Source organism: Pantherophis guttatus, chromosome 1 (assembly GCF_059756535.1).
Source record: "Pantherophis guttatus breed Tessera chromosome 1, ASM5975653v1, whole genome shotgun sequence".
Taxonomy (NCBI): domain Eukaryota; kingdom Metazoa; phylum Chordata; class Lepidosauria; order Squamata; family Colubridae; genus Pantherophis; species Pantherophis guttatus.
This window is the reverse complement of record NC_142063.1, coordinates 107,966,032-107,989,501: the sequence shown is the minus strand read 5'-3', so window position 1 is coordinate 107,989,501 and position 23,470 is coordinate 107,966,032. Positions and strand designations below refer to the sequence as shown.

Genomic DNA, 23,470 nt, shown 5'->3' with positions numbered 1-23,470 from the left:
TCCTTAATCAATTTCAAGAATACCATACTAGTGTAAGAATCCACTTGTCTACTCAAAATTAGAAGATTAAAAACTGGGTTATGACTTCACTGTTGGCAATTCAGCTTCAGTATCCCAGCACTAATGGGTCAAAGTTAAACTATGATCCGTAGGACATAATGTGTAAGTGTAAGCACTTTATGTAAGGGCAAAGAGGACTGAATTCCAGAGGGAGTGAAAGTTGATATATGAAACAAGCTAGCAGAGTGGATTGTGCCAAGAAATATGTCTGTTTGGTTTCCACCAGCAATTCTTATTCTAGTACTACATCAATTCTTACTGCAATATTTACACTTAGATCTGTGATGGCAGCTCATTGTTTAATTATTTCCTGTAGATATGTAGGATGAGATAGAAATAGATAGAATTTTTAAGCCCAACATGGAACTAACTAAAACTTGTTATAATTTTAAATGTCTATCGCTTCAAATATTGTACCTGTCCATGTATCACTGTGTTTTAAAAAACTCTGGAATATAGTATGCCAAGAACAAGTATTGAAAGAGGATGCTAGTTATAGAGAATATAAAAAGAGACCTTTAGAATTAGTCTAAAGGTTCATCTGATCTAACTTGCAGCTCGCCAGCCAAGTCATTCCAGAGACCCATTTGGCACCAGATTTCTGCTGTTGGGACAGAGCGTATAATTGAATTATGCCTCTTTTTAAAGAGGATTATTTTATTAGTCTTTTTAAAAACTTGTGACAAAAAGAAATGTAAACAGAGGGTACTAACTTTACTTCACTGCTGTGGATTGGCTTAAAATGGGATCCTGGATTTCAGGTTGTTAAAAACGCAAACATCAAGTAGTCCTCTTGATTGTACCACTGAACTTTCTCTAAAAACTCCCAGACACACTTCTTCTCCTATGTATACTGGAAGAAGCTTTGGGCTGCCTTAGATAAGTGTTATCTTTCAAGGCAGCAGCTGGGAAACGTTTCTGAAAGTGCATATACATTGGCAGATGGGGATAGCACAAATTAACAATCAGAGACTGGGCAGGGTATTTACTGAAGCATGCATTTTCCTCTATGATAAATCATGTACATTGGTCTATAAGCATGTAATCAAATAAATGTTATCAAAAAGCAATACATGATTCATTCGTATCTTTGGCAAGATGATGTGGCATGGCCTAGCAGTAAAAGTCTCTATTCCAGAGATAGCAGCTTTTTAGGCCTTGCCATTGAGAAAGAAGTTTATTTTGGATTTAAGATCACAATGCAATGCAGTCATTATCCATTTTAAAGTATGGTTTATGTCTTCTGGAATACTAAACCAAGTGTGACTGGTAGAACAAACCACTATGAAGAAAATCATATGTCAGCATGATGATGAACCAAATCAGTCCCTGATAAGTATGTATACTCTGTATTGAAGAGGAGACTTCTGAGTTGTAATGCAGGGACTCTGAACTTATTTCTTAATGGCTATTACATGCCATGAAAAAAATGGCCATTGAGTACAAATATTCCCATTCATCTAAAATTGATGTAATGAATGAAACCTAGTTCATTAAAAAAAAATTCTCCTGCAATGCACAGTCATAATAGCTAGGTTTATAAATTAAGCTAGGTCATGGTTTATTTTAGACATTTACTGAATAGATCATAAAATAATAAACTGGTTCAGATGATACCAAGCCATACTTTACAAACCATGATGATTTAATATGGGTGAATTTAATACTGATCAGTTTTGGCAAAACTGCAGAGTTAAGATAGTGAGTGCATGTTTAAAGGGTGGGTTTCATTTTCCACTATCATAAAATTCTGCCTCACTGATCTCTTGATTCACATTTTTAAAGCCCTCCACACCACTGGATTACCTCATCCATGACTACACCTTGCCATAATAGAATCGACCTGCCTAGTCTGATCATCCTGAGAGGGCCTGTTTGAAGTCCCACCCATCCCTTCTAAAGAATATGGGGCAGTGTTTCTCAATCTCGGCAGTTTTACAATATGTGGACATCAACTCCCAGAATTCTCCAGCCAGCATGCTGGCTCAGGAATTCTGGGAGTTATTTATTTATTTATTTATTTATTATTTCAATTTGTGTACCGCCCTACTCCCGAAGGACTCAGGGCGATGAACAGCCATAGAATAAAACATATAAATACAAAATTTAAAATAAAGTAAAACAAATTAAACAATTTGGCTGAAAATTTAAAACCCCAATGATTTAAAACCAAATTTAAAATTTCCATTTAAAAAGGGGAAAAACTTAGGTCAGGCCAGCTTGATGAAATAAGAACGTCTTGAGCACGCGACGGAAGGTACGCAGATCCGGGATCCTCCGTATCTCCGGGGGGAGCTCGTTCCAGACAGTAGGTGCCCCCACAGAGAAGGCTCTCCCCCTGGGGGCTGCCAGTCGACATTGTTTGGCCGACGGCACCCGGAGGAGCCCCTCTCTATGGGAGCGTACTGGTCGGTGGGAGGCTATTGGTGGTAGCAGGCGGTCCCGTAAATAACCAGGTCCTAAGCCATGGAGCGCTCTAAAGGTGATAACCAAGACCTTGAAGCGCACTCGGAAGACCACCGGGAGCCAGTGCAGCTTGCGCAGGAGAGGTGTTACATGGGAGCGCCACGTCGCTCCCATTACCACCCGCGCGGCCGCACTCTGCACCAGTTGGAGCCTCCGAGTGCTCCTCAAGGGGAGCCCCATGTAGAGAGTGTTACAATAGTCCACATATTGTAGTAGTTGTAGTGTAATAGTTGAAGTCCACATATCTTAAAGTTGCCAAGATTGACAAACACTGACATAGGATGTACTTCCCAGTAGTAGCTTCCTCTCTCCCTCCTTCCCAATAGATGTGTGCAGATCTACTTTTCATAAGCAAGTCCCTGAATAGGGAATCTCATGGTGCTTGGTTTTGGTAGATTTTTTAATTGTAATATTTGTTCATTTTAATTGTACTATTGTTTTATTTGCTGCCCACAATCTATTTGGAATGGGGCAGCCTAGCAATATTGTTAAATAAATAAACACAACATTATGTAAATTCAGGCATTGTAGTTTATTCAATACACCATTGTTTAAAGAATTTTTAACAGAGTATCTGAAGCCATCCAAAGTTTGAATGGCAATTATTAGTCCTTAGAATAAAAGAACTGGCCAAGGTAACATTAACTGATTTGCATAAATGTCTCATTATAAGAGATTTCTGTATCACTTTTAGCCAAATTCAATCCAACAGTAGGGTATTGTATCTTGTATAAATTAGGACAGTGTGAAAAGCTAATTAAACTCATTAGACACTTTTTCTTGACTGGCTGCTGTTTGTTCATAATGATTTGAGCTTCCTGTGTATTTTTGTGCAGCCATTATTCAGATCCTTTCATCTGAGGGTTGAATGAAAGGTAATGCTTCCAATATTATAGGTTACCACAAATGCTTTAGAGCTCTGACATGTTCTTTAGCATTTCTTTCACTTCAGTTGACAGAAAGTTGCTGTGAGAAAACATGTTTTTACTGTTTATGAAATTAAAGCCTCCAGTGAGTACTTCTCAGTGTCTTTTAAACAATGTACAATAATTGACGTTTTTTAACTATTGAAGAAATTTCTTCAGTTCAAATTCACCTACAAATTGATGATGATTGTGCTGATAGGATTACTGTACATTGCTGAGCCAAAAATATACAGATTGTAAACTGTGAAGGGTGGATTTGTGTGACTCAAGAAGAAAATGGATGATCTCTGACAGTAACCGATGAGTTTCACGTGTGACAAAAGTTGATGAACTGACTAAAGACAGTTGGAATTCATTGAAAGGGAAATTGCTGTCAGTCTTGGCATTTCCCAGAAATGTGTGAGTCACATTATTGGTCTTAGTGCTCTCTTTATATGAGACTGCAATGTTTTGTAGGAAATTAGATTCTGCAATACTTTAAATTCTATCAGTATTTGTTATTCAGTTGTTCTTATGATAGGACATTTCCCTAGCAGTCAATGGCATTTTGCTTTCTTTACATCCATTATTCTGTGGCCCGCACTTTGGAGTGTAGAGAATAGGTCCTGACTCCTGACCTTCTGTGTAACATCCTTTCAGCTATTTGAAGGATACGATCAATCCAGAGAGCCAGTTTGGTTGTGTTGTGTTGTGTTGGCCTAGTAACCAGAAGTTTTAGTCCTGCCTTAGGCATGAAAGTCAGCTGATTGACTTCAGGCCAATCACTCACATGGTGGCTGTTGTGGGGAAAATAGGAGAAGGAAAGAATGTTATGTATGTTTACAATCTTGAGTTACCGGTACTTATAAAGTAATAAGAATAAAAACAATGCAGAACTACTGTATCCATTGATTTAGAAACTACTGTTTATATAGTTACTACTTTACCTTTTCATTTAAAGATGCCTTGAATGTAACTTTTCTTTTAAAATAAGAACCAAACTTGAATATTCATTTTGTGTGGCTGGATTATGCTTTAGTTATTTCATGGCATTTGCTATTGTGTAGACTAAAACCTGATCATTAAAAAACAAACCCAATAAGGATTAAAATATATTCCATGGGGGTTTCTACCTTGAGTTGATGAAACATCGTTGGTGATTTTGTTAAGGAATCCTCAAATATTTTTATGATGAAAGAGGCCAATGATTTAGATTGCCTTTAGTTGTTCTTTTTTTCCAACAAATATATTGTCTTGCATCATAACAAATATTTGGTTACCTTGTGTTCACAGAAGGCAGCAAATCCAAACCAAAAGGAAAAGGGTGCTATGACAAACTGGCACTGTGAATATCTTGGTTTATATTTACTGAGTTCTCTTTATCATGCAATAATGCTAGTTGCAAAATCATAATGTAAAATGAATAACTACAACGTTCCACCTCTCCCATCCATATAGATCTAGACCATTTCAGTTTGCTCCAAGGTTACCCTGATTTTTTTCAGTGATAAAATCCTTGTGGCTTGGGCACATGGACAACCTAAGAAGCATTAAATCAGGGCTTCAGACATCAGTATTTCCTCAAGGGTCCTTTATGCCTATGTCATTTAACTGCTGCCTTATACATAGGCATGATTAAACCTTCTTGTTGCAAGTCTTTGGTCATTCTGGCCTTTTCAACAGCCTGATTGCAACAGATAGCCATCACTACTGTGATTTGTTTTGAGAAGAGCAAACAATTTGTTATGGCATTACTACAAAGCTCATAAGTTATAGCTTACTGAGCAATGATTAAGCAAAACATGACTTAGTGCAACATGTTCTCACCGCAAAGAGCAATAGTGTATTATAGATGTTGCAGTGTTTGGTGTTACAGTGGTTTTAGTCTATTGTACTGAAAAGAAGTTGTGTGGCTCTAACTCTGGGGCTTCATTCCAAACTCATGGACTGCTTTATGAAGTTTCAGATTGTTCATTGACCTTCAAATATTTATTATACAAAAATAAAATGAGACTTTCATCAATAGTACTATGAATAATAACAGAAAGAATACAATAATGGGTAACAATGACTTCACAAAAATTGGTGGTTTATGAAATTTGGAAAAATACAAGATTTAACATTGTTTTTACTGAAATGGATGATATAATTAATGGGAAGGATGCATCTGATGAGCATCCACAAGGGTACTGATACTTGGTTGGAGATTGGTCAGATGGGAGATGAACAGGAATACTATACGGTATGTATATCCTTCCTAAGACGAGGAGATGATAGAGACAAGGGAGGGTGAAAGGTCTCAGTGCAAAACATGCCGCTAAATGACACACAGTGCTGGTAAATGAGGCCAGTAATACAGAGATGATAGAGACAATTCAAGGCCACTCTCACAGGTATACTAACCCTGGGTAAACTATTTTGCCACTCATCTCACCTTCAGGACTAGGGACTGCCATGGAGAACTATAAGGTCCTCAAAGATTAATGAACTCCAGTCACTTTTACATTATTTATTGACCTGTTGACCCCCAGACATTTATCAACCCTTTGGAAAGTCAACCTTGGTGGTCAATAATGACTTATTTTGAGGATTCCTGTTGTAAATGCATCCACTTATTTAGATGCATAAAATATTACACTGTATTTGTATTATAGTGTTTTGTAACTTTTAAACAAGAAGATAAAAACTAATGCAAACTAATATAAAGTAAGAAAGAATCAATGAAAAAGGAACCCCCAAAAAAGTTGAAGAAAAATAGAAACAAAAAAAGATAAAGAAGTTATTCACGACAGTTCTAAGTAGAAATGTTACGTTGCATGTGTGCATTTGTGTGTGACAGAGGAATTTTACACAACACAACAACAACCCTATGAGGTGGGTTGAGCTGAGAGAGAAGAGGGACTGGCCAGCTGGCTTTCTTGCCTGAAGTGGGACTAGGTGAATTCTAGGCCTAGTTTCAAGGCCAGCAATTTACAGATGCTGCACAGTGGAAGCTGTCAGTTTGTTAGACATGCTCAGTTGCATCGTATTTCTTTTTCCCAGATATTAACTCATTTGCAGATAGCATAGAATTCTTGAAATCCCTTGCTAGGCTGAAGTTGCTTTGCCCAGATAACATTTGGGTTAGTTTCTGTGGGAACAAAGAAATGCAAAGATGGCTCCGGGCCAGGTTTTCTAAGAACTCTCTTTCATAGAACTCTATCTTTCCATAGAGGAATATTTGCACAGGGTTATTTTTTTATTTAAAAATAATTCTCCACATAACAAAGGCTTTGTAAATCCAACATGTAGATTGCCTTTGTTATGTGGAGAATTATTTGTATATATTGTATATGCCCCAGCCTCCCAACCTCTTTTTTTCTGTATTAGAAAAGAAAAGAACATTCTCCCATCGCCTTCTTCCTTGGTTTATGGGCTTGAGAAGCACAGGAAAATCTCAAGGGAGAAAGCGAGAACAATTTCGACCATCCCATACTATTTGACCACAGCAACAGAGATACATCCTTTTAAAACAATGAAGTAGGAATCAGCTCCTATAAAGGGAGGTTTTTCTCAGGTATCAAGTTATGCGCTTCTTTTCCCCCTCCTATTTAGAATGATATTTGTTTAGTTCAATTTTTTCCCCAGATTGAGACAGGTCTTTCTATGGAGGTTCAGATTCCTGATGATAAAATTACCTTTGTTGACCTAGACATGAGATGGGAAGTCAGATTTATTTTCTTTTTCCACTAGAAACATAAGTTCCCACAACTAAAGCACTTGCAGAAGGCACATTCACCTCTTTTTTAAAGCCCAAGACCAGATTGAACATTGGTCTGATCCTACTGCAGTTGCCCCAAAGGTCTATGACAGCGATCCCCAACCTTTTTGGCATCAGGGACCAATTTCATGGAAGCTAATTTTTCCATGAACTGAAGTGGGGGGGGGGATGTGCAATCTGCATCCCTTGCATGCACAGTTTACAGCAGGGTTTCCACTTCTACGAGAATCTAATGTCTGATCTGAGGTGCCATTGAGGATTCCCAGCATCACCTCCAGCTGTCTGCTGTGCTAAATAACCAACTTCTGGTGCATCCCATCAAGAAGGGCGAGGCTGCCCCCTCATGAGTAATCAGGCTGAATCTTTGCTGCTCTTGCCTTTTCTTTGCCCTATGTGTTCTCGGAATGAGGTGCAGAAGGTTAATTCCTCATCTTCATCACTAACTGGCTGCAGTTGTGTGCTTTTCCCACCTGAAGGCTCAGGGCTGTCCTGCTGCAGCTGTGTTTCAGCAACATCACTCTCAGCTGGCTGTTTGGAGCCATTGACCAATTCCCCTCCTGAAGTGCCCAAGACTGGTTCATCCTTCTCTAAAATGACATCTGGAGAGGCATCTGGGAAAGCATCTTATTGGCCAATGTATCAAAAAAACCTTTGGAAGTTTCAGAACTACTGCTCTGCAGATATGGATATAAGACCCTTTTTGAAGTTGGTTCTAAGGGATCAGATGGGATTGCTGCTACTGTACCAACCTGCCTGTTGCATAGCTGCTTTTCTGTCTAAGGTGCTGGATGCCATAGCTGGATTGGCAATAGAGTTCTCCAAGCTTGTGATCTTCGGAAACTTAATTTTTTTTCCTAGGGCATAGAATTGGAAGCGGTCCAGTTGTTTGTGGCCTCCATGGCAATTATGGACCTGCCCTAGATAATTCAAATACCTGATATACGCAATGGGTAACATGCCAGTTCTGGTTTTTGTCTTGGGGCAGTGGCAATGTGATCTGTAGTTGGGGGATATTGCTATTACACCCTTGTTATAGATAGATTACTCATTGTTAATCCTGGAGTTGTCTACCCTGTCCTGCAGGAAGGAAGACCTGTTGGATTAGTCTGCCGCAGGTGTATTTTGGATTTTAGAAGGAGTTTGTGGTTATTCTTCAGGTATGCTCGGATTCTACAGAGACCTTAGTCAATACCTGAAATGGGCAGCCAATAACAGCCTTAGATTGAATTGGAGGCGTGTGGGTGTACTGTCTCTGTGCATCCTGAAGAGCCCTTTGGCATAAGAGCAATCAAATGTTCTCTGCTGTTATTGAGTCTGCAAATTGCCATTCAGTGACCATCTCTCCTGGATAAGGAGAAACTGAAAGACCTCTGTGAGGATTATTTTTGGCACTTCCTGGACAAAGTCATTTGGATTCATTCTGAGTTGGATGTTAAGTAGGCATATCTAGCATAATAGTTACCTGGGAAGAGTTTGACCTTGAGGAAGTGGACAGCAATCTGTCAGCTTGTCCACCTATGTTTTAGTTTCATGCCCTTCCAGGCTGGTCCAAGGCATGCAGGTGAGCAACATGTAGCTGGATCCATCCATGGGGTAGTAAAAAAGTGTCTTTGAAAGGGGGAGGGTGCATGGTTCTACAGGCTCTGAAAGAAGTGGTAGTTTGCCCCCTTCTCAAAAATTTGGAAATCCTCCTTGGCTGTCCACTCCTGCATGAAGAGCAAGTGGCAGCTGTGGTCAGGATGTCTTTGGTTCCGATTTTTGGGTAGGAAGATCCTGTTCATAATTTACTCATGCCTCAACCATTTGGATTTCTACAATGCCCTTTACATGGGATTGTTTTTGAAGACTTCCAGAAGATGCAACTAGTCCAGAATGAAACAGTAGGAATATTAATTAGTATGTGTTGGTACATCAAAGCAAGTTGCTATTTATGAACTGTACTGGCTTCCAGGTGTAATTCCAGGTATACAACTTATAATGGTCTATGTAGCACAAGACTGGGTTATTTGCAGTGCCAAATTTTCCCACATCTTTCTATAAAGTCACACGAAGTAGGCATCTCTGAGGGCACAGTGCCATGTAACGAAACCTAGGAGATGTCCCTTTCTGTTACTTCACCTGTACTTTGAAATGAGGTCTCCTCCTCCAGGTTTGGAGGGCCCAACCCTTGTTGGCCATAGAGCCATTAAAACTAAGCTCTTCTCCAGTGCATTGGCCAGAATTATAGGAATGCATTGTTATCACCAGGCTCTCATGCATGGTACTTATTTTTGTTTTTGTTTTGTACAGTGATTGTTTTTACCTTTGTTGTTTGGATTTTGATTTTCTTTTCTTGATTGTACACTATGTGTCATTGTGAGAGAGGCAGCATATGCATTTTTAAATGACAAAATAATGGTTAATGGTAGTTTTCATTACTACATTAATTATTCTAGGTGCTGGTCAAAACATTTCTGGGTACAAATATTAGCAGCAATTATATATTTCTTGCTTACAAAGCAAACATCTTCTGCAGCCAATTACTTGGGAACATTTTAATGGTGCATTATGGAAAGAAATCACACGATGTTAAGAATTTGTGTTAAATCACACAATGAATGATTGTGTCATACTCCTGGTAGTACTTTTCTGTGTCTGTGTGTAATATCTTGCTTCATCCCACTTCCCACTCTCAGATTCTTTAAAACAAATTACGATCATTTACCTCTTCTAGGTTTTAATAATTTCAATGGGTTTTGCCTATCCTTTTCAAGGACAATATCTTCTCCTCTGCGAAATTTATAATTCCAGATTAGCAAATAGGACTTGCATGGGGACACTGGAGCTGTTGGATTAGGAAAGGGTTTTAAATGAAATCTTCCCCTCACTTCTCCTGGGAGAAGCCAATCTCTTTGCCTTTGGGGTACATCCTGCAGACATTATTTCCAAGCTGTGCTTTGGTCGATATTGTGTACGTCACTGGCACTCTTATTTTTTCTGTCGCTGCCTTTTGCTATTGCAGAAGCAGAGGGAACAGTTCAATGAAAACAAAGACGGGGTTATGAAAGAGATAATAAGAACAAATGTGAGGTATGTGAAAAGAGGAAGGATATAATGTTAAACAGATTGCCAAATAGTGCAGAGAAGGGCCATCAAGTAATTTTGGATAGCCTTGGCACATCTTGTTGGAATAAGATGACACAATCAACTTGGAAAGGTCAGATGATATTTTAGAAAAAGAACAGGTCAGGAATTTGCAAAATTCACATTGTTTGCGAATGGTTCCTGGATTGTTCCGTGCTCCTGGATGTGAAGCATAATGAGTTATGAAAAGTGGCATAAAACCTTTGTGTTGAGAAATACGGTAATTTATAGAATGGCTTCTCCTTGCATTACATCCCTAGTATACAACATTATATTGGGCAATCAGACAATCAAGTTGAGAATTTGGCTGCACTCATGTGCATGTCTTAAGCTAATATTAGACTAGACATTCTCTGCAGCACGAGGCTTTTCTAAACCAACCACATGTTTGTTCCCTGGACTGTCCATTTTTAAAACTTATATAATAACCCTTGTAGCTCTGCAAAACATTATTATTCAGTAATGTCAGGATCTGATTATCTCAAAGCTTTATTTTTTAAAGGACAAAAAAAAAATAGAATTTATTTTCTGTGCAGCATTTTCTTCCCTGAATGCACCACCAGTGTAATTACTGCCCATTTTCATTTTCTTGTCCAAAAGAGACAACATTAAAGGCAAAAACCATCAAGGTGCAAAGGGTGGAAGAACTCATTTTAAAATACCATCATGTGTGCTTGAATATATTTAGAGTTTCCATCAACTTTAATCCGTTGTTCTGTGTCCTGTCCTCTGGGGTGATTTGCTGCCTTCTATGTGACAAATTTTCAGGCCATTGAAGAATGAAACTAGGTAGGGCTCTATACACCTTGGAAATGATTTGAAAAAGTGGTTTGAACCTGGTACAAGAATGGCAGCTCCCTCCTGTTTTAAAGAAGACTTCCTCCACAAGAGGCTGAAAAAAAAATACAGCTGCTTTAATGAATGAATTCGTTAAAATTAATTTGAGCCTTAAAGCCGCTGCAACCTCTTTTTCAGGCTCATGTGGAAATCTGGAAAAATTCAAGTGTTTTAAGTTTTCAGCAGGGCAGTACTATCCCTGTGCTCTCCTGTGGTTAGAAGCACTTTTGAATCTTTTTTTGAAAAGTGTATAGCTCAACTAATGAGTTATGCTTAGGGCAGCATGTAAAAAAATGACTCTCGTATTCAGTTCTTCGTTTATATTTTGAAGGGTATTCTGGGTTTAAATTTGGCCATGAATTCTATATGAATGTATGATGTAAAGCAGAAGACTTTTTGAAAATTTGGAGATACATAGCAAATATGAAGTGTAGATTATGCACCTTTCATGAATATAACCAGTTTTATAGGATTTTCATATAAATTATACGTGGCAATCTCGGGAGGTACCGTTTAGAGTTTTTTTGTGGGTTTTTTTTTTTTTGCTGCTGTTTGTGTGTTTTCTCACCAATAGAAGACCTAGACCAGGGGTGGGTTCTACTTACCTTTACTACTGGTTCGCAACGGGACCGCGCATGTACGCTTTGCTCTCTTGTGCTTGCTTGTGCAGAAACTTCCTGATGACGTCTGGGTCAGTGGGCGGAGCCTCCTGCCAATTTTACTACTGGTTCTTGAGAACCGGTCCGAACTGGGGGCAACCCACCACTGACTTAGACTTAGAAGACTTAGAATAACTTTACTGTCACTTTAGATGTACACTAATCAGCATACCTTAAAATGAAATTTCGTTGCATACAGGTTTCAAAGGCTCACCACCTCCAATATACATTACATAAACATGACAAAAATATAAATACATACATACATACAAAATTATGCATATACCCCACATATGACACAGAGAAACAACACAGTCTAGTTCAGATGTACATGTACATAGCGAGAAAAATGAATCTTGCAAGTTTATCAAACGGATGGCATAAGGAACAAAGCTGTTACAGAATCTGGTAGTCCTGCTAGAAATACTTCGAAACTCCGCCCCAGAGGGGAGCAACAGAAACGTCTGTGAAGTGGGTGTGTGAGGTCTTTAACAAGGAGATGGAAACTATTCATCCCACTTGCACAAACTCAAGCAAACAAAATACAATTTTGTATTCCTGTTGGACTGATTAAAGCGTCATATGATTAAATGTCCTCTGTGAAAGGCATTTTGGAATTCCAAGTGAAGCTGGAATGTCCTTGGCTTGAAGTGGCACCCTTTACTCTGCAGTGGAGCATTTCCAAGAAGAGTTACAGATTCCAAAATTTGTATTGTCAGTGGCTACACAGATAAATTTAATATGTGTATGATGATATTTTAATTCTTTTGTTTTCCAATTATTGCCAAAATGTTGTTTCAGATCAAATTGACCTTTCCTGACAAAGGAGCTTCTGGGTGCTTCAGATTCAACATCTTTCTTCTGATTTAAGTCTCAGGAAATTGTAAAAAGTTGAGCAAGTTTGGTCTAGTGGTTAAGACATCAGGCCAGAAACTAGGAGACTGTGAGTTTTAGTCCCACCTTAACCATGAAAACCAGCTGGGTGGCCTTGGGCTGGTCACATCTCTCTCAGCCCAGTTTACCTCAAAGGGTTTTTGCTGTGAGGCAAATAGGAGGAGGAAGTAATATTAAATATGTTTACTACCTTGAATTGTTTATAAAAACAATTAAGGTGTAATATAAATAAAAATTATGAATAAAAAGATTTTAGATTAGACCATTTGTGTAGGACAGGGAGTGTGAAATATAAGAAAAGAATCTGTGAGAACCAAGGTTATCTCTCCTGTTGTTGGAACAAACAAACAAACAAATATGGAGATGATGCCCCATAACATTGGAAGAAGAGTGATTAGGTAAATACAAAACTGTATATTTTTAAAAGTGGTCCACTTGAAATGTAAACTAATTAAAATATTAGGGATACTTGTCAAGTTTTTTTTAAAAAAAATACTAGGTTCTTCCTCCACCATTTTTTTGACCTCTTTAACTTTCATTGATAATCCTCTCTGGCATTCTCATATCTCAGCTTGCTGAGCTGATGATCTTTCCTGCCAAAGTTTGTGTGTGTATGTACATAGATGACATTTTCCAAGGTTACTAGGCATGTTGAGTTATCTTCAGCTCTGTTGTTCTCTGTCGATGTATCTAAATAAAACCAATCCCCTTTTGGCAGGACATCAAAATTGAGCTCTCTTCTAGGAAATCTGAAGTTCAATCTATATCTGTCCAATTTCTAAGGCTATTTTGGCATTAGCCAAGGTTACAGGATGATGTCTTTTCAATAACTGAAGCATCTTTTATTGCCTTGCCAAGCCATGCTCCCTTCAGCATATTCAGTGAAGAGAAGCTATTCATTTTCTTTTCTGACTTCTCTTAATTTGGTGATAGGTTTGTGTTATATCCCAGCAATCCAACTATTAAAAGTGTAACTTGGCTACCGTATATAGGTTGGACTGTTTAACTACCATGTTTCCCCAAAAATAAGACATGTCCGGATAATAAGCCCAATCAGGCTTTTCAGTGTATGCGATAATATAAGCCACCCCCACAAAATAAGCCCCCCCCTACTTACACACATTCGCAGCCGGTCCCGCCATTTCCTCTGGTTGCTTGCTGCCAGGGATGAAATCTAAAATTTCTTACTACTGGTTCTGTGAGCGTGGCTTGGTGGTGGGGGGTAATGTGACTGGGTGGGTGTGGCCAATTTTTTTCTTTACTTTTAAAACCATTTTTTCTACAACCTCTTCTGCAAAGAGGTTGTAAAAAAATGTTTTCAAAAGGCTCTGAGGCTTAAAGCCTTTGCCGATCAGGGAACTCAGCTGGGATCGTCAGAGCATTTAAAAGGAAAAAAGGGTTTTTTTCTTTTAAATGCTTTTGACAAGCCACGTGATCATCAGAGGCTTTTTTTACTTTTAAAAGCATTTTTTCGGCCGTAGTTGTAGAAAAACTGCTTTTAAAAGTAAAAAAAAAGCCTCTGATGATTGTATGGCTCAGCTGGGCATGGGGGGTGGGTGGCGGGGATTTTTGCTACCGGTTCTCCGAACCACCTGCCTCCATCGCTACTGGATCAGGCGATCCAGTCCGAACTGGGAGCATTTCATCCCTGCTTGCTGCACAACCAAAATGAGTTGAGGAGGTGAGGCCAGGGGAGGGAAGGGGGGACATGCCCTCCCCTCCCTGTTCTTCGTGCTGGCAGAGCAGCCCAACACATCCCACCCCACCCGAATGGCAACAGCAGCCTCGCTGCTTCCCTTCCCCGCTGTCTCTTTATTGAGAGGAGTAGCAGGAGGGGTGGGGGAGAAGCAAGACATGTGGAGCGAGACATGGTTCCCCTTGCCATCTCTTCTCCCTCCCTCCCTTTTCCGGGCATGGCAGGGCTCCTGCCCCTTCCTTAGCCACCTGCCACCTTTAGGGATGCAATTTGGGGGTGGCAGGTTGGGTGGGCGAGAAGCGGGATGCAGGTCTTACCTTTCAAGCTCCTTCACTTTCCTTGCCATTGTGTCCAGGAAAACACGCTGTAAAAGAAAGCCTTCTCGCGAATTTGAGAAATTTGATTGAACTTGCGAGAAGGTTTTCTTTTACAGCTTGTTTTCCTGGACACAACGGTGAGGAAAGCAACAGAGCTTGAAAGATAAGACCTGCGTCCCGCTTCTCTCCTGCCCCACCTGCCATGCCCAAATTGCATCACTAAAAATGGTGGGTGGCTAAGCAAGGGGCAAGAGCCATGCCATGCCCGGTGAAGGGTAGAGAAGAGACGGCAAGGGGAGCCACGTCTCGCTCCACGCGTTTTGCTTCTCCCCCGCCCCACCTGCCACTCCTCTCAATAAAGAGATGGCGGGGAAGAGAAGCAGCTGTTGCCATTGGGGTGGGATAGGACGTGTTGGGCCGCTCGGCTGGCATGAAGAACGGAGGGGAGGCGACGGCAGCAACAGGACATCCAGTCCCATGCTTGCCGCCTCCTATGCCCCCAAAATGATAAGACCCACCGACAATTAGGCCAAGCCCTTATTTGGAGCGTTCAAAAGAAAATAAGAACCTGTCTTATTTTCAGGGAAACACGGTATGACTCATGTCGTTCAGGTGCATTCAGATGTTGCATATAGCTTTACCCAAATAATCCAGTATTTATTTAGTTATCTTCATATATATTCACCCAGCTCTAAGTAAATACTTTTATACATGCATCATAATCAATATGATTTGATAGACTGAAAATGAAGAAGTCAGTTGACCATTGGTATCCTGGACACACAATGGTGCTTAGAAATGTGTGAACCATTTTGAATCTTCTATATCTCTGCATAAACATGGCCTAAAAATGTGATGTGTTCTCCACATGTGTTAAATCTAGATAAAGAGAACTCAATTAAACATATGAGTCAAAAACATTATACCTGTTCATTTATTGAGGAAAATTATCCAAAATTACCTATTAATGTAGGGCAAAATGTTAGTGTTCATAGGATTACCATCAGGAAAACACTGAACAACAATGGCGTGCATGACAGGACGGCAAAGAAAAAGTCACTGATCCCATAAAGAACATCTACAGTTTGTGAAAAACCACATGGAAGACCCAGAAGGCTGTTAGAAGAAAGTTCTGTGGACACACACATCAGCAAGATATTTAGCTAAGTACCCCAGAGGAAATAAGAAAATGGGTGTCTCCTTGTTTTTCTACCACTAGGCCTCTGACCCACTCCAGTTTAAAGGGGAGGCCAAGAATGAAGCAATTGCTCTCTGATTTCTATAAATGTACTTCTAGAGCCCTTGATAATAAAAAGCTGTACCATTAAGTTTTGTTCAACAACCATCCCAGTTTAAACATTATTCTCTTTTAATTTAATTTTAATCTCCTTTGCGGAGATTCATGAAAAAAATTGCTGCTAGTTTCCATTTCAGAAAACAAAGAAACAGGTTTTGTGGTTGAAAAAGGATGCTGCAATTTCATTATTGTGTTGGGGTTAAAATGGTGGGTCATTTTTGAGTACACATGGAAGCTTTCCTTCTCCTAATTTCAAGCTGATTTGAAATTTGCTGGAACCAATGAGAAACAGAGTGAAACAAGCAATAGAATTGATGGCCCATCTTTAGAATTGGAAATTTAGAATTTATATAGCTAAACTAGAACCTGAAGTTTAAAAGGCAAGATTTGTGTGTTCTGAGAAGTACCTTGGTTCTTCCTGGGATGAAGTGAGGTGTAGTACTTACCATGAAAACCATAAGGTGACCCCTACCCCTTCAAAGCATACTGGCAGTGCTTGATTCAGCATATGACAATCACATCATTCAATGAGAAGGTCTGTACCCAGGAAATCTTCACATATATATAGCTATACATGTGCAGCTTTTCTTCCTTTGGAAAGATAACACTTGTTGAATGCCCTTGATGATTACACATCACCAGTGTGACTTAAGAAAGGGACATGGTTCCTATTGCTTGCAGGTGAACAGGGTTTTGCTCACTCAATCTTCCAGTCCCATTGACTTAAACAGCTGACTTTAATTTCCCCTTCAAATAAAATGATAATCCTAGAGATTCATGTACTTTTGACATACACAAATATATAACTTTGGACCATTTTCTTGACTTAATTTGTTTAATTGGGTTAACTCTTTATCTAATTTTAGGACTTGGGTGGAGAACAAACCACATTTTAGGTCATATGTATGCAGAAATATTGAAAATTCAAAACTTCACTGTACGTGGACTTGCCCAGATGGTTGTCAGGAGTCAAATCTAAGTTGAAAGCACAAAACCCCAAATAAAGCTGTATAAAGTGACTGTTACTGACTATTAGGGATGGTATTTTTTTTAATTTTTTTAAATTTGATTTATATGCTCCCCTTCTCCGGAGACTCAGGGCGGCTTACAATGCGCTAAGCAATAGCCTTCATTCTTTTGTATATTTATACAAAGTCAGCTTATGGCCCCCACAACTGGGTCCTCAATTTACCTACCTTAGAAAGGATGGAAGGCTGAGTCAACCTTGAGCCTTGGCGAGATTCGAACCTGCAGTAATTGCAGGCAGCTGGTCTTAATAACAGGGTGCTTTAGACCACTGTACTACCAAGGCTATTTAATTGAAAGGCATGTGTCTTTTAAGTGACTGTTTCTGACTATTAGGGATGGTATTTGATTGAAAGGCATGTGTCTTGGGAAAGTTGGCTACCAATAAAGAAAAAAATAGCATAACTCATTATAACACAGTCAGTTGAGCTCTGTTTAACCTTGAGTATATTTTTTATGATGAGCAGGAAACACAGTGTAAGGTAAACAACTTTGGTCTTAGGGGAAAAGGTCAACTAGCAATGAGATAATTTTCCCAGCTCAGAGATGGCTGATAAAGAGAACTTTGGGCAGCACAACAACGTTGTCCTGAAAACAGTGCTGTGTTTAATAGTTAACACATTGTCAGTGGGTTAGAAGATTTGTTCAGTGGTATCAAATCTGTGATGTAGTCCTGAGCTCAAGATGGAAAACCTGACAAGTGATGTATGCTTTTAGGGAAATCGTATTTCTTGCTGTTTCCCCCAAAGCAGTTTATTTAGCTGTTTAATTTATATCATGTCCAATTAACATGTGCTAGGTACTTTTTCTTGAGTATAATGTAGAACTATAAACAAAACTCTTTATATACTTGGTGCCAAAAACTATGAGCAGAATGGAACCTACCCTGAATTAGGATAGTTATCTATTTTGGATAAAAGAGAATTATATTGTAATCTGCTTCCTCTTAAGTATTTAATAGATTAAATAAACAATCCTTGGAAAGTTATGAATGCTATATTTATCATTTTAATATTCTAACAATATTCGGGCCACATTTTATGGTGAGGGATCCTTAGGGCATAACTTTAGCTTTAGAAAGAATTCTATCAGTGGTGGGTTTCAAAATTTTTTACTATCGGTTCTGTGGGTGTGGCTTGGTGGGTGTGGCATGGCTTGGTGGGCGTGGCTTAGTGGGCATGACGGGAAGGATACTGTAAAATCTCATTCCCTTCCCACTCCAGGGGAAGGATACTGCAAAATCCCCATTTCCTCCCGATTAGCTGGGACGTGGGAGACAGAGAATAGATGGGGGCAGGGCTAGTCAGAATTTTTACTACCAGTTCTCCGAACTACTCAAAATTTCCGGTTCTCCAGAATAGGTCAAAACCTGCTGAAACTCACCTCTGGATTCTATCAATATAAAGAATGCTTTTGAAAACTTCAAAGGTATGCCTTTGAAAGTTTCAGCATTACTTAGTTTGATTTTTTTAAAAATTTTTTTAGTAAGGGCTATAAATGTCCACCTAGATTAAGGCATCTAATTTTTAAATCGAGATTAAAATATGAAAAACATATGTAGTCTGGATGTATGTGTGTTATATTAAATATATAACTTTTGGGATGTTGATCAGCGCTGCCTAGTTACCTCTTTAAATGTTTATGATGTACAATTTTTCAGGAACCAGGAACTCTTCAATTGCAATACAATAAATTTACCAAATGGTGATTTTGACAATGGATGGTTACAATCCATGGCCTGCTTCACACAACATGCTAAGCTATAACTGATTTTGGTTCTTTGTGACAGTGGTGGGTTGCTCCCGGTTCGCACCGGTTCGCAAGAACCGGTAGTAACAAATTTTAGTAGTTCGGAGAACCTGTAATAACATTGGCTGGCCACGCCCCTGAACCGTTCCCGGCCCGGTCGCCGCTTGCTTACCCTGCCCACCATCATTGCCCGCATTCAGCCCTGGGACTCCACCCTTTACCAGCCAGGAGCGCTGCCGCCATTCGCTCCTGTGCACCCGGCTGCCTGCCTGCCTCGTCACCGCCACCGTGAGGAAAGGCCCCGAAGTTGCGCTGCCTGGGATCCACATGGGCTGCCGCAGGGAGAAGCCAGGTATGGCTAGCTGGACGCTGTCCAGAGCTGAGCTCAAGGCTGGCAGGAGGAGGAACGTTGCCTCTTAGCCGGCTCGAACTGTCTGCTGCTGCAGCCTGCTGCCATCCCCTCTCCGCTGCCAGCTGCTTCTGCCACTGCCAGGGAAGCGGCTGTGTGAGAACCGCTGCCGCCAAGGGCAAGGGGGCAGTGGTGGCAAGGATGGCCGGTCCAGGGCTTCCTTGTCTCCTCGTCTGAGCAGACTTCTGGCATAGCCCCAGGCCTCCGGAGGGAGGGAGGGAGAGAAGCCCTGGCCTGCTGCTCCTGCCGCCACCACCCTGTTGCCCCCAGCAAGAGTGGTTCTCATGCTGCCGCTTCTCTGGCAGCACCAGGAGCATCTGCCGGGGCAGAGAGGGCGGGGCAGTCTGTGGTGGCAGGCCGTTCTTGCCGGGTAACAGACAGGCTGCTCCTGGAGCAGGCAGGAAAAGGAGAAGCCACCAGCAGGGAGGCGAGCTGCCCCAGGAGGACTGAAGGAGAGCGCAGCTCCTCACTCATGGAGATCCACCAGCAGGGAAGTGGTCACGGAAAGCGGTAAGAAATGCTTAAGCCAGGAAATGGTCATGCTCCCTGGCAGGAGAGGGTTGCACGTTCACTCTAGCAAAGGTTTCTGCAACCCTCTCCGGCCAGGGAGCTTCCTGGCCAGCACACCTCTTATCGCGCCCACTTCCCCACCGGTAGATCTCCATGAGTGAGAAGCTGCGCTCTCCTCTGGTCCTCCTGGGGCGGCTCGCCTCCCCGCTGGCAGCTTCTCCTTCTCCTGCCTGCTCCAGGAGCAGCCTGAGACTCTGATTTTCTTGGCAAAGCACTTCATTATTGCAGGGCAGGGGATACGGGCGCCGCCGGGGGATCCGTGCAGCTACTATCCCACCCCTCCTCAGCCTCGGCCAGGCCACGAGGCTCCAACTCGAGGAGGAGAAGACAGAGGAAGAGTGGGGGGAGTCTGGCCGTTCTCACCAGCTAAGAGAAAGGCTGCTCTCACAGCCTGCCCCTGCCCTCTCTCTCCAAAGTTCCACACGGCAGAGGCAGCGGTGCTTATCTGCTGAAAGCGCAGCCCTGGCTGCTGTTTCTGTCTCTTCTCCAACCACTCAGAGCCCTGCATAATAGTGCTGTGGCTTGCTCAAGGTAGCTGCCGTTTAGACTTTCTTCGCCCTCCTCTTCCTCCGTCTTCTTCTCCTCCTTGAGTTGGAGCCTCGCGGTGTGACTGAGGCTGAGGAGGGGTGGGATAGTAGCTGCACGGATCCCCTGGTGCTGCCCGTGTCCCCTGTCCTGCAATAATGAAGCACTTTGCCAAGGAAAGCAGAGTCTCTCTGGCGGGCGGGAGGCGAGATCTGGCATCGCAGGCATGGGAGACTGTGACAGCCAGGCAAGCCCATTCTCTCTTGGCTGCTTGGAGAAAACAGCAAAAAAGCCGAGGATGAGGAAGTTGGGAAGCCATGAAATGGGATTGAGGGAAGGGAGGGAATGGATAATTCAAGCAGTATATTGGTCTTTCCGTACAACGGAAGGAGCAGCTGACTGGGGCTTCAGTCCCTTCCCCCGGAGGTCTGGGCCATGCCAAAAGCCCGCTCGGGCAGGGAGACAGAGAAGCCCTGGACTGCCTATCCTTGCTGCCACCACCCCCCTTTGCCCCCAGAAACAACAGTTCTCGTGCTGCCACTTCTCCGGCAGAACCCCCAGACCAGCTGGTGGGCCAGAGAGGGCGGGGGCAGGCTGTGGCCGTTCTTGCCAGCTAAGAGACAGGCTGCTCCCACAAGTAAAAAAAAAAAAAAAGTAAAATAAAGGTTGGCCACCCCCACCCAGTCACATTACCCCCACAAGCCACACCCACAAAATAAGACACACCACGCCCACAAAATAAGCCACGCCCACAAAAAATTTAGAACCCACCCCTGCTTTGTGATGTGTACATGTCAGTTTGTACATTAAGCCCATGGGTCAGTGGATTTAGAACCAGTGCCATTGAATAGAATAGAATAGAATAGAATAGAATAGAATAGAATAGAATAGAATAGAATAGAATAGAATAGAATAGAATAGAATAGAATAGAATAGAATAGAATATGTTATTGGCCAAGTGTGATTGGACACACAAGGAATTTGTCTTGGTGCATATGCTCTCAATGTACATAAAAGAAAAGATACATTCATCAAGAATCATAAGGTACAACACTTAATGATAGTCATAGGGTACAAATAAGCAGTTTAATACTTAAGGAGTTGGGTTAGGATTGGGGAGTTTCACATCAAATTCACTCTCAAGCCTGGAAACTCACTGTGAGACTTTGGTGGTCCACCATCTTCTTAGTCCAATTTTTGCTGCGGAGTCATTGTTAAAATGAAGAAAATCTCCCCATGTAAGTTACGTTCAAATGGTAGAAAAAAGCGGGATATTAATCCAACAATTTAAGGATAAAAATGAGAATAAGCTAATTTTGAATCAAAACTTTATCTATTGTACTCTTATCCCTAATCATTTAAAATCTATATTGTTTTCTTCATACTAGGTGATGCTGGAGCAAATATCATCCATGTCTCCAAAGAGGCCCGGAAGAGATTTCTTGGCCCTTTACACCCATCCTTCAACCTGGTGAAAATCATCCGTGCCTGTTTATATAAAACCTTACCAAGCAAAGGACATGAGTTGGCCACCGGACGTTTGGGCATTTCATTAACCCGGGTTTCGGATGGAGAAAATGTCATATTATCCGAGTTCAACTCCAAAGAAGAGCTTGTCCAGGCAAGTTGTAACTGTGGGGCTTTCTAGGAGCTTTCAACATGAAGCCATAAATGCCTTATCTCCCAGGAACTAGTAGAGCTGATATGACCTATTCTTGTCATGGAAGTTCTCCTTTCTTTCTTCATGCTCTGCCTGGATTTATCTTCTGCAAATACTGCAGGCTTCTCTAGTCAGTTCATTTATTTTACATGGTGTTTTCCCATCTCTCCTCCAGGCATGTGTCTGCAGCACTTTCATCCCAGTATACTGTGGCCTGATCCCTCCAACTCTTCAAGGAGTGGTAAGTAAGCACCAGAGTGTTTTAACTTTCAGCTGTTTGGTATTGTATGACAAGAGCCTGTTTCTGATTTTCATGCTTCATCAAGAGGGAAAGGGAAAACCTGGAGACTAGGGAAGATAATTCTGGCAAAATAATCAGAACAATGTACAGTTGTAATCAAACTATTCTCAAAAGACTGGTGTTTTTTTTTTTCTTGATTGCTGAGATCACGCACTATAGAGCTGATGTTTGGAAGGGAAAAAACAAAAAGGGGAGAAAACAGGACTTTTTTCCAAAAAACGGGAAAAGAAGAAAAGAAATAGTATTGCAATAGTGAATACCTTTAACTTGGGTGTAGGATGTGGGTGAAGGTTTGGTCTCCAACTTGTGGGTTGGTTTCCGAACGTTTCATTAACCAGGCTAGGTAATATTTTCAGCGGAGTTTAAGGGAATAGTTTTATTTGTAGTATCACATTTACGTTTCTGGACTATAATGTTTATAGACATAATGTATATTTAGCAAAAGTTAACTTAGGTTTAGTAGAATTAAGCCAAAATGTGTTGCTCTCAGTGTTTGCTTTTCTTTGTTGAGTAAGTATTGATCAACAGTTTTGGAGGAAACACCTGTTGCCACAAAGGAAATGTCACAACACTTTATTGAAGTTGAAGCGCTGCCTGGACTAGAATGTCAATGACCAAACCTGGAACTTTGATGTCACAAAGGGAGTCCTCACAGTGCATATAATGGTCTTCAGCATTGCCATGAGTTTGTTTTAAAACTTAGTAAAAACATTTTTTGGGTGTGCCAAAGCAGAAAATAAAATATATTCTGTTAGGGCTTGTAGAGAAACTTGGGCTATTTTTGAGGGTTGGGGTTGAAACTTTTAATTAGTTTATCAGAATATAAAATACAAAGGAAAATAAAAATAATGGGAACTAGGGGACAGGAAAAGGAAAAAAGAGAGAGTGGGGTAAAAAAGGGAAAAATAAAAAAAGTGTTGATTTTCAACTTTCTTTAGCCCAGTATAAAATAATAACATTACAACCTCAAATTTTTACTTTTATACAATAATATATACTAGCCATTTCTATAACAACAAACCTATCTAATCAGCAAACCCAAAATTTCATTTTTCCATCATAAATACAAAATCTAGAAGCGATTTCCAATTAAAAACAAAATTAGATATATTATTTTCTTTGAATAAAAGAATCAATTTAATCATCTCTTACTTTTTTTCTTTGCTGTGGAAAGTAATATATATTTCTATCTGCTCTTATTAATCTTTAGAGATTG

The 23,470-nt window shown here is 40.8% G+C and overlaps 1 protein-coding gene across 1 annotated transcript in view; it reads left to right on the top strand.

The window, feature by feature from the left end:
• PNPLA2 (patatin like domain 2, triacylglycerol lipase) overlaps positions 1-23,470 on the top strand; it is a 50,352-nt gene that overhangs the window by 8,682 nt on the left and 18,200 nt on the right. The window contains exons 2-3 of the mRNA XM_034416820.3: positions 21,682-21,914; positions 22,129-22,194. Coding sequence (XP_034272711.1) covers positions 21,682-21,914; positions 22,129-22,194 — 299 coding nt within the window. The remainder of the gene's footprint in view (positions 1-21,681; positions 21,915-22,128; positions 22,195-23,470) is intronic.